General features: G+C 38.4%; 1 protein-coding gene across 1 annotated transcript; it reads right to left on the bottom strand.

Annotated features, from left to right (window-relative positions):
• Nucleotides 1-2,380: 2,380 nt before the first annotated feature.
• Nucleotides 2,381-9,697, bottom strand: LOC116335920 (zinc finger protein basonuclin-2). The gene is made up of 7 exons (XM_039601243.1): nt 9,677-9,697; nt 9,422-9,524; nt 8,505-8,674; nt 8,368-8,433; nt 5,269-5,661; nt 4,566-5,157; nt 2,381-3,269 (listed from the first exon to the last, which is right to left on the bottom strand). Exons 1-7 carry the CDS (start codon nt 9,695-9,697, stop codon nt 2,503-2,505), a joined length of 2,112 nt encoding a protein of 703 aa, XP_039457177.1. The 3' UTR covers nt 2,381-2,502.
• Nucleotides 9,698-13,598: the final 3,901 nt, after the last annotated feature.

Genomic DNA, 13,598 nt, shown 5'->3' with positions numbered 1-13,598 from the left:
AATGTGCTTAAAAGAAAAACATTTGGCGTATTTTAATACCACATATATGTTATTGAAAGTGTGAAGATTAAGCTGAAGAAATCTGCTCTGACTCTTACAATCAGCACACAGAGATGTAGTGTCTGCTCTGCTCTCTGATCACTTCATTAAACACCATAAACTCTAAACTAACCTGAGTCTCATTTCTCTTTAGTTCTGATCTCACTGCTGAGCTGCACCACAAACTAAGGTCAGTAACCTTCTTTACTCAGTCTGAAACTCACTGATTGTGTCCGCTAAACTCAGGCTACATCTATATATACAGGTATTTTTGAAAAAAAAAAATCCCGTCCACACGTGCAATTTTGAAAAATATCTCCGTCCACATGTAAACGACAAAAATGCAGTCAAACGCTGTCAAGAACATCCCAAATCCTAACCGTGTAGAAATGTTGGCCAATTAAAAGTCTAGAAGCCTGGGAGGGAAAGAGTAAACAGGGTTTTATGCAAACCTTAAGTACTTCTGAAAAGTTTTTGTGTTTTTCTGGAAAGGGAGCTAATTTTGTGTTACTTTTCAAGTGCCTTTGTAGAAATTCATCTCATGTAAACAATAACGTGGCTTAGACTGGGATATCAAAAAAGGTGCAAACCTTTGACGTTGCTTGACTAAATCCCCATTTTCCTTGTCCACACGTAAACGCAAAAACCTTTCATTTTAACCCTCACAGCTCGTCTGACTGTGAGTCCCAGCAGCTCAGTTTTTTAAAAGAGACTTTCTGTCTCTGAGCTGTGAGGAGGACGACAGCTCTGCTGGATGGACTCTGAGGAGAAACGACAGAGGACTCAGTGTGGAGATGGGTGGGGAAGATGGTTTGGCTCTTCCTGTAATATAAGTTACACTGACCCATCAGACAGTGGAGTTTACTGGTGTGAGTCCAGAGAGGGTCCCATCAGTAACATGGTTAACCTGACAGTCACTGGTAAGCTGAGTGTGTGGAGTTAGTGTTGATGAAGCTGTGTGTAAATGGATGAAATGCTGTAGTTTGTCTCTGTGTTGAGGTGGATCAGTGATCCTGCAGAGTCCTGTCCTCCCTGTGATGGAGGGAGATGACGTCACTCTGCTCTGTAAAACAAAGACCACTCCCTCCAACCTCCCAGCTGCTTTCTATAAAGATGGCTCCCTCATCAGGAAGCAGCCTACAGGTCACATGACCATCCAGCATGTTTCCGGGTCTGATGAAGGCCTCTACAAGTGTGACATCAGCGGTCATGGAGAGTCTCCATCCAGCTGGATCACTGTCACAGGTGAGGAGCTTCACTCTGATTTCACCTCTTATTTCATCTACACATGCACATAAACAGGTGGGATTCTCTCTGCAGGTAGACCTACAACTACTGGCTCATCGACATCTAAAGCTTCATCTTTCATTTCTTCTCCCTTCAGCCTCTTGTTCAGAGTGGACTCCTACCTGGTAGTGATCTGTCCATACTTAATCTTCGCAGTCCTCACAGTGTCTTTATAATGACACATACCCACAGGTAACCCACAGACACCACATGTTCATCAGGTTTCACTCACCACAGAACATCACTTCTGAAACAGACCTCATGTTCAGCCTTGATATTGAAGGACTGTTCTGTCAAATTTCATATTTCTTATTAATGATTCTGTTGTGTCTCTGTGGTGCTCACTAGCCTTCATCTCTCATCTTTATTCTGAAGTTAATTTGGATAAATGGACTCTAAAGTTCATCCCTGGATGATTTTTGTGGATGAACAGCAAATGTTCTTGTTATCATAATCTGTGTACCATAGCAGCTCTGTAACAAATGTACTGAAAATGGCTTTGTGGCTATAGCATTATGTCATCTCATGTCTATAAGAACCTGTAACTGTTATTAGTTATCAGATAACTGCAGAAAAGAGAAAAAAATTCAAATAAAAAAGAGAAAAAAAATGCTTCTGCCAATTTCTTGTTTGCATTTGGCTGCGTAATTTTGCCTGTGGTTTTATCACATCTATTCTTATCACATCTATACCACAGTGTTTCCTGGTAGCTGCTGTAAACACTGGGCAAGCGTATGAATCTGAGTGAGTCTGACAAGTGCCTAATTGTGAAGGCTAGACCACATGAGTACATTCCAACAATGAACTATATTGGAATGTACTCTGTAATATACTATACTGAAAGCACATATTGGGCTAAATTGATATATACCATGAAATTATAGTGAAATACAAGCATTCTGTTTTCACTATTTTTAATCATTTTGAAAAATATTTAACATTTGTACCCATATTACTGAGAAATTATTCTTTATCAACCTCTCAGCACTGATTCTTCTTCATATTTGTTCAAACTCTGCATAGCAATATATTTTGTAAGTCTGTCTGAGGCCAGTACAGTAACTCAGAGACAAGAAATTACCATTGTTATCACACTGCTTTTGTTTATTCTGGATTTACTCTTTTAAAAAAGAGTTTACTTCTGAATGTAAAGTTTAACAGCAACTCTGTGGCTCTTCAGTACTCCTCTTCATTCTCGTTTCTCCTCCACTCCACCATCTCTCTTTCTATTTTCACTGGCATGCTTGACTTCCTGGGCTTCTTCTTTGGCATGCAGCTAACTGACTCGAGTTGCCACTGATTTCCTTCACAGTAATGTGATGCTGCCTGAGTGTCACAACTTGGTGGATCATTGTTAGTCAGAAGGGGGCATTTGAGTTTGTCTGCTGTAGAACTGACTGCAGGGATAAGAGAGGGAGGGGAACCTAGAGAAGAAGCAGTATGAACTGAATGGAGGTGGGACGGAAGTGGAGGCAAGACCTGGGGGTTATTTAGGGTGAAGGTGGCATTGGTGTGCTGGTTCTGGGATTGAGGAGGGGAAGAAGAAGGAGTTGAGTCAGCGTGATGCGGCATGCTCTGGAGATAGCAATGTTGGAGGCTTTTGTGACCATTTAATCCACTCCCCACAGTGTGCGCATGTGCCTGTGAATCATTAGTATGTTTCCAAAACATGGTGGCGTTTTCCTTTTCCCTGTACACATATATGTGACTGTCCTGTGTGTTTTTGCGAGGCTGTTTAGATCCAAGTATCTGTGTATCACTTGTGTGGTCAGAGTGTAAGCTTCTGTAGGTGTCTCTGCTGCCGCTTGTGTGTAGTCGTGGGTTTGGGTTGGCACTATGTCGGTTTCGACTACGGAGCGAGCTGAAGACCATGGTGCAGCCTGCCACTGTACAGCGATGTTTGATCTTCAGATGGACGGCGTTGTAGTGGATCTTCAGTGTTCCTGCACAAATTAAAGTGGGATTTGTATCAGGTTAGTACCGAGGTACAAATAAAAACTTTTCAGGGCTGAAAATTAAATGGTATTAAATTAAATTAAATTTTTTTTTCATTTATGCTGGTGTATGATTCAACAATGAGATCATTTATAGACAAGAGTAGTAGACCTTAAATTAAATGATGTGGATCTCCATCGGACAGACACAGGTAATTTTTATAGGCTGCTTTATTGGCAGAAAAAAGACTCTCTAAGCATACCATGAAGTACACATAGTTAAGAAAGGAAAAAGTAAGGGATCTTGCATGAAATCTAAAGATAGAGTAAGGAAGTAGAGAATATTCAATTGGACTAAGTGGAATCCCAAGAAAACAAGATAAACTATATAGGACCCAAAACAGAACCCTGTGGTACTCAAAAAAAAATACTTGGTTATCTAATGCTATAAGTAACTGCATGTCTGTAGCAGTACTTGTAGATAGCCCTCACAGACATGAGTAGAACATGCAAACTTTACACAATGAGGCCCCAGCCAGATGGTGGATTCAAACCAAGGACCTTCTTGCTTGGAGACAACAGTACTAACTACCACACCACCATGCTGCCCATGCAGTTAGTGGGGTTAGGTTAGTGATTCTGAATTGTCAATAGATGTGAATTTAAGTGTGAATGGTTGCCTGTCTCTCCGGGTTAGCCCTGTGACAGACTGGCGACCCTGCCTCTCGCCCTATGACAGCTGGGATAGGCTCCAGCCCAACCCGCGACACTGAATTGGATAAGCGGAAGAAAATGGCGGGAAGGATGTTATACATAATACTAGCATGTTTAATGTTAGTCTTGTTTTAGCTGTCAGTAAACCATGTAGGATGTGTAACTAACATTTACTTTCTATAGTAACAGCATAGATTATGCGGTTAGCCAGCTAGCTGTAACTTAGTTACACAATATGCATCTGATGTTTTTAACTTTATCATGTCCAAGTAAATTTTGTTATCAGTATAGTGATACTGAGGTATACGAGGTATACAGTACACATCCTGGCCTCTCATTTTCGCACAAGACACGTGATATACAGCACATACACAAGTGCAACACAAAAATAAAGTCCTATATTTATAGTATAGGATAATTTATAGTACATGTATATATAGATATATATTACATATATATATATATATATATATATATATATATATATATATATATATATATATATATATATATATATATATATATATACATATGTATTTCTTTCAGACTCTATTATTACACACAGACTCACAAAGGCCTGAGGATCCCTACCTTTGTCATAGAAGCTTTTCCCACAAACGCCACAGCAGACCCTCCCTTTCCGACCTCCTGCAGCAGATGAAGGGACAGAGCAGAGGGTGGAGGGGAGTGGGTGGAGGGTGGTAGATGAGGATGGGGGAGGATGCAGGGAGGAAGAAAGTGAAGCGGTGGGAAGAGGACAAAGGAAAGAGGAGGAGAAGGATGGGAGAGGATGTAGAGAAGAAGAATGGGAACCTGGCACCTTCTGAGAAATCTTCAAAGGTGAGGATGAAGCGGGGGAGATAGGTGAATAGATTGAAGAGGAAGAAATGATTGTCGAGGAATTTAAGGTAGGAGAAAGTGAAAAGGCACTCTTGTGTTTGGCTGTTGCCCTCTGAAGGTCATAGTCCTGGTCACTGTGGAAGGAGGGATACCACAGTGAGCGAGGCGGGCTTGGCTTGTCGGGGTCTGCTTTGACTTTTACAGCCAGTTCTCCTTTACACTGATGTAAGATTGGATCAGTCTCTTCTCCTCGTCTTCCTCCTTCTTGCTTGTGCTTCTCAACCAATTTGCTATCATGGGACTTTCGTAGAAACTGTGTCAGCTTACTGGGAGGAACAAGCTCCTGATAGAAAAAAAAAAGATGGTAATTGTAAATGTAAGAAGCTAAAACCTGGAGGAACTTTAATCCAAGAGGTTTCGAATACTTAAAAAAAACTTAATTTCATTTAATTACCTTAGTGGGAGGAACCAAACAGTGGAAGGCCGAGCTTGGAAAATGGAATGGCAGCAGAAAAGAAAGTCCACCAGCAAACTTTTCAAAATGGCGGACATTATTGTTGTGGTCAGCAGGACTGCTTTTTTCAAAATGACAGACACTGGTCACCCGTTGTGGATCTCCTCTTGAGCTCCTTAACATCATCACCGTTCCTTCATTCATGCTTGATTGGCAGCTCCTGTGTGTGGGTGTCAGATCAGGATCAGAGAGGATTTCAGCACCGTCTGCAGTCTGAAGCATCAACTCAACTATGGGTCGCGTCTCTCCAAAGCGAAGGAACTGTTTGAAGATGAGCAATTCTTCTTCTGGAGTGACCATAAACCAGCGATCCAACACTTTTCCATTTGGAAACTGCAGAGAAAGGAAGCTCTTTTAAGTTTGGTTGTAGGAAAATGTCCATCATGCACTCAGTTTATTACTGTAAATTTAATGTGATGCTTTGAGAGCATGTGAGGAGAGGTTCCTACTGGCATGGAAAAGTGAAAAAGCTTGCTTAGCTGGATGGACTTACTTTTAAAAAGTGGTTTTCTAGTCTTACTAACTACTCAAAGTATTTTAGGACAGCGGTCCCCAACCTTTTTTGCGCCATGGACCGGCTTATGTCGGACAATATTGTCACGGACCAGCCTTTAAGGTGTCGCAGACAAATACAACAAAATAAAACCAGTGCCGGTACCAAAAAAATAGAAGATTTATTCATAACACACGGGAAAAGACCAGGGGAAACCGAGTTAACGATAAAAACAATTTTTAAAAAAACAATAAAAACCCTGAAAACCATAAATTTCACAACCGAGCCTCAACTCTTGTGGCCCGGTACCAAATGACTCACGGAGGCCCGGGGGTTGGGGACCGCTGCTTTAGGCTACAAGTCATATTTACCTTAATACTCATACTTTACTTTGCTCTTTACACTTTTAAGCACTTCCTCATCTAAGGACAATGTAAAATCAACATACAATACAATACAATTTTATTTATATAACACATTTAAAACCAAAGGTACACCAAAGTGTTTAACAATAATGCAATAAGTCATTGTTATAAAACATTAACAAAGTACAAAAACAAGCACGAGTACTAATACTAACAGATGGGAAGCACTAATTAAACCAGGAGTGTGGGCTAAATAAAACAGATATCGGGCCTCAGTTCAGAGATAGGGTCAATTCATAAATATCAAATATTATCTATGAGAATCAGCAATAATGCAGTAAAAAGGTTAAAATAGATGAGATAAGGGCAGTAGCTAGTGAGGAAATGCCAAATTAAATAGTTTTTTTTGAATAGGTAGAAATTAAATAGGTAACATTTGTTTTATAACTTCAGTGTTAAAATTAAAAAGTAAATTGTATTAAGATTTGTCCATCCATCCATTCGCTTATCCTTCTCAGGGTCGCGGGGGGTGCTGAAGCCTATCCCAGCTGTCATAGGACGAGAGGTGGGGTACACCCTGGACAGGTCGCCAGTCTCTCGCAGCTCTAACACACAGAGACAGACAACCATTTGCGCTCCCCACAAACTGTCTTTGGACGGTGGGAGGAAGCCGGAGTACCCGGAGGGAACCCACGCAAACATGGTGAGAACATGCAAACTCCACACAGAAAGACCCTGATGGTGGGACTGAACTCAGGACCTTCTTGCTGTGCAGCAGCAGTGCTAACCACTGTGCCACCGTGCTGCCCGCATTATTAAGATTTAATGTTTACATTATTAGGGGTGTGGCCTCTTTTTACTGACTGGCAGCAGAATGAGTGTACATTATGTGTGAATAGTGAAGAACTGGTCTACCCTACTGCTAAAACAGAAGTTTTAAAAAGTTCAACTTGAAAAAATTAATGTTTTAGTTTTCTCATTAGTTTCTCAATATCTCTTCACACATCTTTTAATCTGAGCCACAGTTATTGTTGTAATCTGGTCTTTAAGTCTGACGTCATTAACTGTGTCTGGGCCCAAACGCCGCTGCAGATCCCAAAGTCAAACGAACACTGCAGCATCACTGCGAGTTGAAAAACTGTCTAAATTCTTTCATTTGTAATAAAATGATCAGTGTTGGTGCTCTACCAGGTGTAACAATTAAGTTTAACAATCAGGCATCCATTAAAACAGAATTTATTAAATTTAACAGAGTTAGAAGTTAGCAGGAAGTTAGCTCGTTAGTTTCCATCTAAATATAATATACCATGTTTTGACTGAGAGATTTCTGAAACAAATTAAGACGTACAGCTCTGCTATCACTTCCAACCTAAATGAAGACAGGAAACTAAACAGCAGTGACATTTGTAGGGTTACTAAAGTTTGACTAGCTGGTATATAATGATGTGCTACGTGATCTCTAGCGACACAGCTATGTTAGCATAATATAAACACAGTGAAGCTGAAGGATGAACGCTAACTTTTTTTCCATTTGATAAGAAATGACACGAGGGTTCCTGATGGTTAGGGACAAATGCAATCACATGGCAGGATGCTGTAAACGGACCAAACTTAAGTCAGGAGAACAACTGAGATAATCCATCCACAATACGAGGTTAGTTATTAATATACTGCTGCATGGGCTGTGCTGTAGTTACATCATAAGGGTTTAAAAACTGAGCTTTAAAATGATCAGCGGTGATCACTGACTGTTTTTAGGGGCTTGTTGAGATTAAGTAGAACAAGATGCACAGCATTAAAACATGTTAAAAACACAACAGCCTTAATAAATGTAGAGTACTTTAGACCCAGAAGCAGGATTCATCACGTCATCACTTAAAGACCGGATAGCAATTCCTGTTTGATTTTTCATCTGGGATCTGGTGAAAGGTGTGTACTTATTCTTACCTCGGTTTAGTAAACGGGTATATCTAATCAGCGCCTTTTAAATGCCCAGAAACAACAAACTCAATTTTGAGAATCCTCAACTTAAAAACCAAAAGGTAAAGAATATACTCATTCTTACTGGTTTACAATTGATTTGTAATTTGTTTTAGCTGTTACTTCTTCACATGGTATCACAAAGTACAGGTTATTTTAATGTCAGACATTAGATGTTCATATTCACTGTGAGTAGTTTACCTGCAACATGTACCCTCTAACATAATCCCCCAAATTCCAGCCCAAGGTGTGCAGTATGTGTCCGACCTGGAAAAGACAAAAAGTAAATTCAAACTGCTCTCTGAATTACAACCAATCACAGAGGTGCATTTGCTTACCTGCTCTGGGCTCAGGATGCTGTAGAGGCGGTCCAGCAATACCTTGAGTCGAACAGGAATGGCCTGAGCTCCGTACAAGACCAGGGAGCTCAGGTCGAACACCACCCCAGGAAGAGCCACCTCTACTGGGCTGCAGCTGGATTGAGGCTGGGCCTGGAGCTTCTCCAGTGCTGAAGGGGCAAATAAATAAAACAAAACTCAGTGTCCAAGTTTTGTATTTATACAAATGAAAAATGAGTTACATTATTGATAATCTGGTGATTAAAAAATACATAAAAAGGTCAAAAGTGACAAGATGCCTCTGAAGGCCTGCTACAGGTACGACTCACCTGTTTGTCAAAGCAACAGATGTGTGTTTACCATCTACACACTGCAACATTGGTGTGTGCGAGTGTGCAGATGCTCACTCCAGATGCTCACACTGATGTGATGACAGCGACACCTGACTCCATGTCACCGTAATGACGGCACACATCTGCACTCTGAGGGTTAGCATGACTACTGACATTTTGTCAAGAAGTTTGTTGTTTTCCACGACTTCATATTATAAAAAGCGTTGAAGCCGATTCTGACTCATGACTTAGCTTCGTCTGACACATGACCTCTGCATCACATATCAAAAAGCACACTAACATCTGCAAGAGTGCATATTACTCGTTCTTCCATTGTTCAGAGTTTTAAAAAATTGTAAATTTTGTTAAATATTGCCAATTCAAATCATATTAAACCCATATACACAAACTTTTTCCTGTTCAAACACACATCTGTTTGAATACCTGCATTACGGGGACATTAACCTGTCACCTATATTATGGGGACACAGTTTAAGTAGTTACATTTATAATCAATGATCATCAAGGCTAATGTTACTGTCCTCTCAAATATAAACAGTATTGTATGTGCATGCGTGGTATTACCATGTGCCACCCAGCCGTGTCCACAGCAATCACATGATCTGAGCTGTACACTTCCTGGTCTGAAACACACACAGCTGCAGCAGGACAAAGTGCACCCGATGGACTACCGAAGCACGACACACACACATACACACACACACACATATTAATGTGTGATGTTAAAATACAGAAAAAGAGAAACTTTAAACATTTGCTCTTTCAGTATTTTCCAGTTTAACATATTTGTAATAAAAGTCTCATTAAAAGAGTCGGTACCTCCTCTGGGTCTGGAGTCATCCTCACGTCTTGGCCCTGCAGTCAGAACAGAAACATCAGCTCAGGCCTCTGATTTGTCAAATACAATGTAACCTCTGTCTGACTGGTCACTGTGATTATTTAAAACTTTGATGAGTATTTATCATAAATGTTCTCTTTACCTCTTTGTTGCAGACAAAAGGCAATAATCCACTGTTACTATTCACCACTGTTTTAAGTACCAAAGCATTTAGTTATAATTGTAAGCATGATGAATTATATTCAGTTAGTGAAATTACTTTCTGATAACTTGGTTTTGATCACAAATTATTAAGATTCATATGAATTACTTTTTAAACATAATATATATATAATATATTGCATTATATATAAATATATTGTCTGTCTTATTATCGTTAATGTCCAATTTATTTTCTTTCTTTCTCACTAAATGTCAGACTTGTTATGTATTTTATTTTGTTATATGCTTAATATAGTTTTAAATCATGTTAAACAATCAGATTTTTAAAATGCTTTCTATTTTATTCCAATAAATGTAAATTCATTTAATTTAGTGTTTCCCACTGTCTTTTTTAACAAATCCGATTTTTTTTATTATTGTTGAGTAAAATCATTTGTATATGTTTGTAATATAATTTTTCCCCCCGATATAGACACTGTATATTTTGTTGAAAATTTAGTGAATTGAAAAACTGACAAACTCATATTTTATAAATTCAAATTTTCTTTCTGTGTGGTTTTAAGTAAGTTATTAGAATTTTTACATTATAAAAACATTAAGACATACTGACCTTTATAGCCGATGTTAAATTCTCCACTGATGAGAAAAAAGAGCTTCTTTCTATTTTGAACCTTTTTCTTTTCTGTTGGGATTCTTGGTTTTATTTTCCTTTCTTTGTGGTTCTTCTTGTCTTTTTATTTCTTCATTTCTTTTTTCCGTCTTCCCTCCCTCCTCCTACTCACTCTCTCTTCTCATTTCTTTCTGTCTCTCCAGTATAAAACTCCACTTTTCTCTCTCGCTCATGTATATATTTTTCTTTTTAGGGCGCTCCATCCTTTGACTCCACCCTCTAGCTACACTCACTGGATGTGATTGGGCTCCTTTTCTTTTGTTCTTTTGTCCCTGACAGAACATGATGATTATGATAATGGTAACGATGCTGATGGTAGTTTGTATAGTTTCATGTTTTTATGCTTTTCAAAACAGAAGTTTTAAAACTGTCTGAAATAAACAAATAATAGCAACAATCATCCAGGTTTTTTTTGAATACCTATTAACTACACATGCAGCATCACCACCACAAAAATGGAGGTCAGAGGTTTCAACTATAAAAAAGAAACAAATTTGATATGGATAATCAGAATCATAATAATGAATTGTTCCAAGGGGAAACTGTATTATTACAGACACTAACTTAACACTTTAATGCCTGAATCATGATATAGGTGCCAAAAAATTAAACTTTCTTGGAAATTGTGTTTATTAAATCATCTGACATTTTTGTAAAAATATATAATCATATATTATATATAATTTTGCAATTGTTTTTGGAGGGGGATGATTACACTTGTGATGTAGACGTCTCAAAACGGTGCTAAAAGAGTTAAAATCATTTTCTTTAACTCTATATACACTACATATATATATATATATATATATATATATATATATATATATATATATATATATATATATATATATATATACATACACATATATATATATATATACACATATATATATGTTCATATGAAAGATAGAAAAAAGTAAGTCATGTATAAAAACTAGTAAAATTAGGGCAAAGTGCCGTGTTACATTAAAATGTAATATTTCAAAGTTAAAAGAATAATATGTACAGTATATACAAACTGTTACAAGTGAAAACAATCCAGACTACACAAGGAGGAGGTATAACTTGAGGTACCCGCAGGTGGGAATAATTTCCTGTGACATTTTGTGGTGCATCACAGTTGAATGAGTCTGTTACTGAATATGCTTCTGTATCTGTCCAGCATGATTTTGAGAGAAAACATTATCCAGCACTGACTGTAACTTGGGCAGCTTCCTCCTTTCTGATCCTGGTGTATTACTGGCCTTGCAGATCAGTTTAATTAGTCTGTTGTTATCTGCTGGCCCACCACACCACAGCCTCATCAAACATCATGAGCAACATCTAGCACATGTTAAAGGACCTCGGTCACATCAGAAAATAAAAATGGCTTTGGCGGTTCTCTATGAAGGAAGAGGGTGTGGGGGAGTAACTGTATATTTCTGTATGTGCAAAACAAAAAAACATTTTTAAATTGCAAAGAAACTCAGAAGCTAGTCAAAAAGAGAATAAAGTACACAGCACCATGTGCATTTAGTAAGGATAAGCAAGCCATGCAGTGCCTGCCCAGAAATCTAAAAATCAATTAAAACTGTTTTATTTGTTCAAATGAAAATTGTTTCCACCTCCTTTTAGCTATAGTCCTGGCTGCACATGTAAAAACTAACATTATATTACTTTGTTTCTTTCACAGTTCATCTAATAGGAGAGACACCGCTCTAAGACTATATGCCTGGTAAATCTAACTAAATAAATGAGACTGCTCTCCTGGGTGTGTCCATCAGCACCTGTGTCCCCTGAGAAACAGCTTCCCCCTGGGAAGAAGGTTCCCCACCTGAGGGTCAGATTGAATCAGGGTGACAGTGGGACTCCTGCCCTGCAGTTAGAAACAGCAGCAAGGTTAAATCGATTATATCGTCCTGAGAGTTTTGTCCTCTCAGAGCTTTAATGGAGCAGTCAAGTTCTCTTGTGAATAAAAAGAAAGAAAGAAATGTCACACTGTTCCAACTAAAGGAAGTGTTTTTTAAAGAATCTGATTTGACTGCCAGCATAGTCTGAAGCATTGGGAAATAATAATAAATGTTTCTGCTGCACAAATGTGTAATTTTCTCTTGTTAAGGACCAGGTTTAGTTATTGCCTTTCTTTGTGCGTTTCTCAATAATCTTATCAAGTATAGATCTTTAAAATAGCAAAATTTTTTGAATAATTTTCTCTGTTGAGCACTGTGACTTTCCATAACTAAATTATTTGAGTCACATCCAGAAGCTGAATAATCTGAAACTTTTTTGGGGTAGTTTTTGCTCAAGATTTCATTTTTTAAAAAAAAGATCTTCATATAGTCATTTAACACTTTTTTTCCCCCGAGTTTCTTCACTACACATTAAATACTTTTATAGATTCTTTGGAGCCTTTTAAATAAATTTTAAAACCAAAGACAGATGGAATTAATGTGTCATAAGACTTAAAACGATAACTGATGAAATAAGTCAGTGCATTTATTGGTGTGAAAATAAAACTAAATAAGATGCACCAAAATCCTAATCAAAGTACTTTTAAGGTTTTTTTTTTAAACCTTTAATTAGAACATTTATTTAGGTTTGTTTGAGAACCCATTTTGCAGATTTAGGCCAAAAACAAATTTTTAAATTAAGTTATGAGTGAAAATAATCCAATAGACCAGAGTTCAGTTCAGTCCTTCACATGGAGATCAGCAGAAGACAAAAAAATCATAGCAGAAGCAGAGAGACTTCACAGTTTTTCCTCACGGGAAGTGAAATGACCTGAAAAGTTTCTTGTATTGTTGCTGCACTCACATACAGTGAAGGTAGGGCTGTTGGACAGACTGTCTGTCTGCTGGGATCTAATGGACCTCTTTCCCGTTTTGATGTCGTACTAATTAAAATATCAGACGATAACACCCCGTTAGCATGTGTGTGATCATCAACGCTCCCTGACATACTTCCTGAGCAGAACCTCTCTGAGGGGTCGTGTTTGAAACACATCAGCGGTACCACCTCCTCTGCCTGATGGTGTGTTTGTAAGTCCTGGTCCTGTAGTCCTGGCTCAGGAAACTCAGTGGACCAGGCTACAC

This window comes from Oreochromis aureus, linkage group 3 (genome assembly GCF_013358895.1).
Source record: "Oreochromis aureus strain Israel breed Guangdong linkage group 3, ZZ_aureus, whole genome shotgun sequence".
Lineage (NCBI taxonomy): Eukaryota > Metazoa > Chordata > Actinopteri > Cichliformes > Cichlidae > Oreochromis > Oreochromis aureus.
The sequence above is the reverse complement of the archived record's forward strand: the minus strand, read 5'-3'. Positions and strand labels throughout refer to the sequence as shown.

What these genes read in the sequence shown, in the direction of transcription:
- LOC116335920 (XM_039601243.1), bottom strand. Translation starts at nt 9,697, where the DNA reads ATGACTCCAGACCCAGAGGAG. An exon ending in ACACGGCTGGGTGGCACATG is followed by an intron (nt 8,675 to 9,421) that starts GTAATACCACGC and finishes TTGCCCCTTCAG; the next exon opens with CACTGGAGAAGCTCCAGGCC. An exon ending in TTAGAGGGTACATGTTGCAG is followed by an intron (nt 5,662 to 8,367) that starts GTAAACTACTCA and finishes CTTTCTCTGCAG; the next exon opens with TTTCCAAATGGAAAAGTGTT.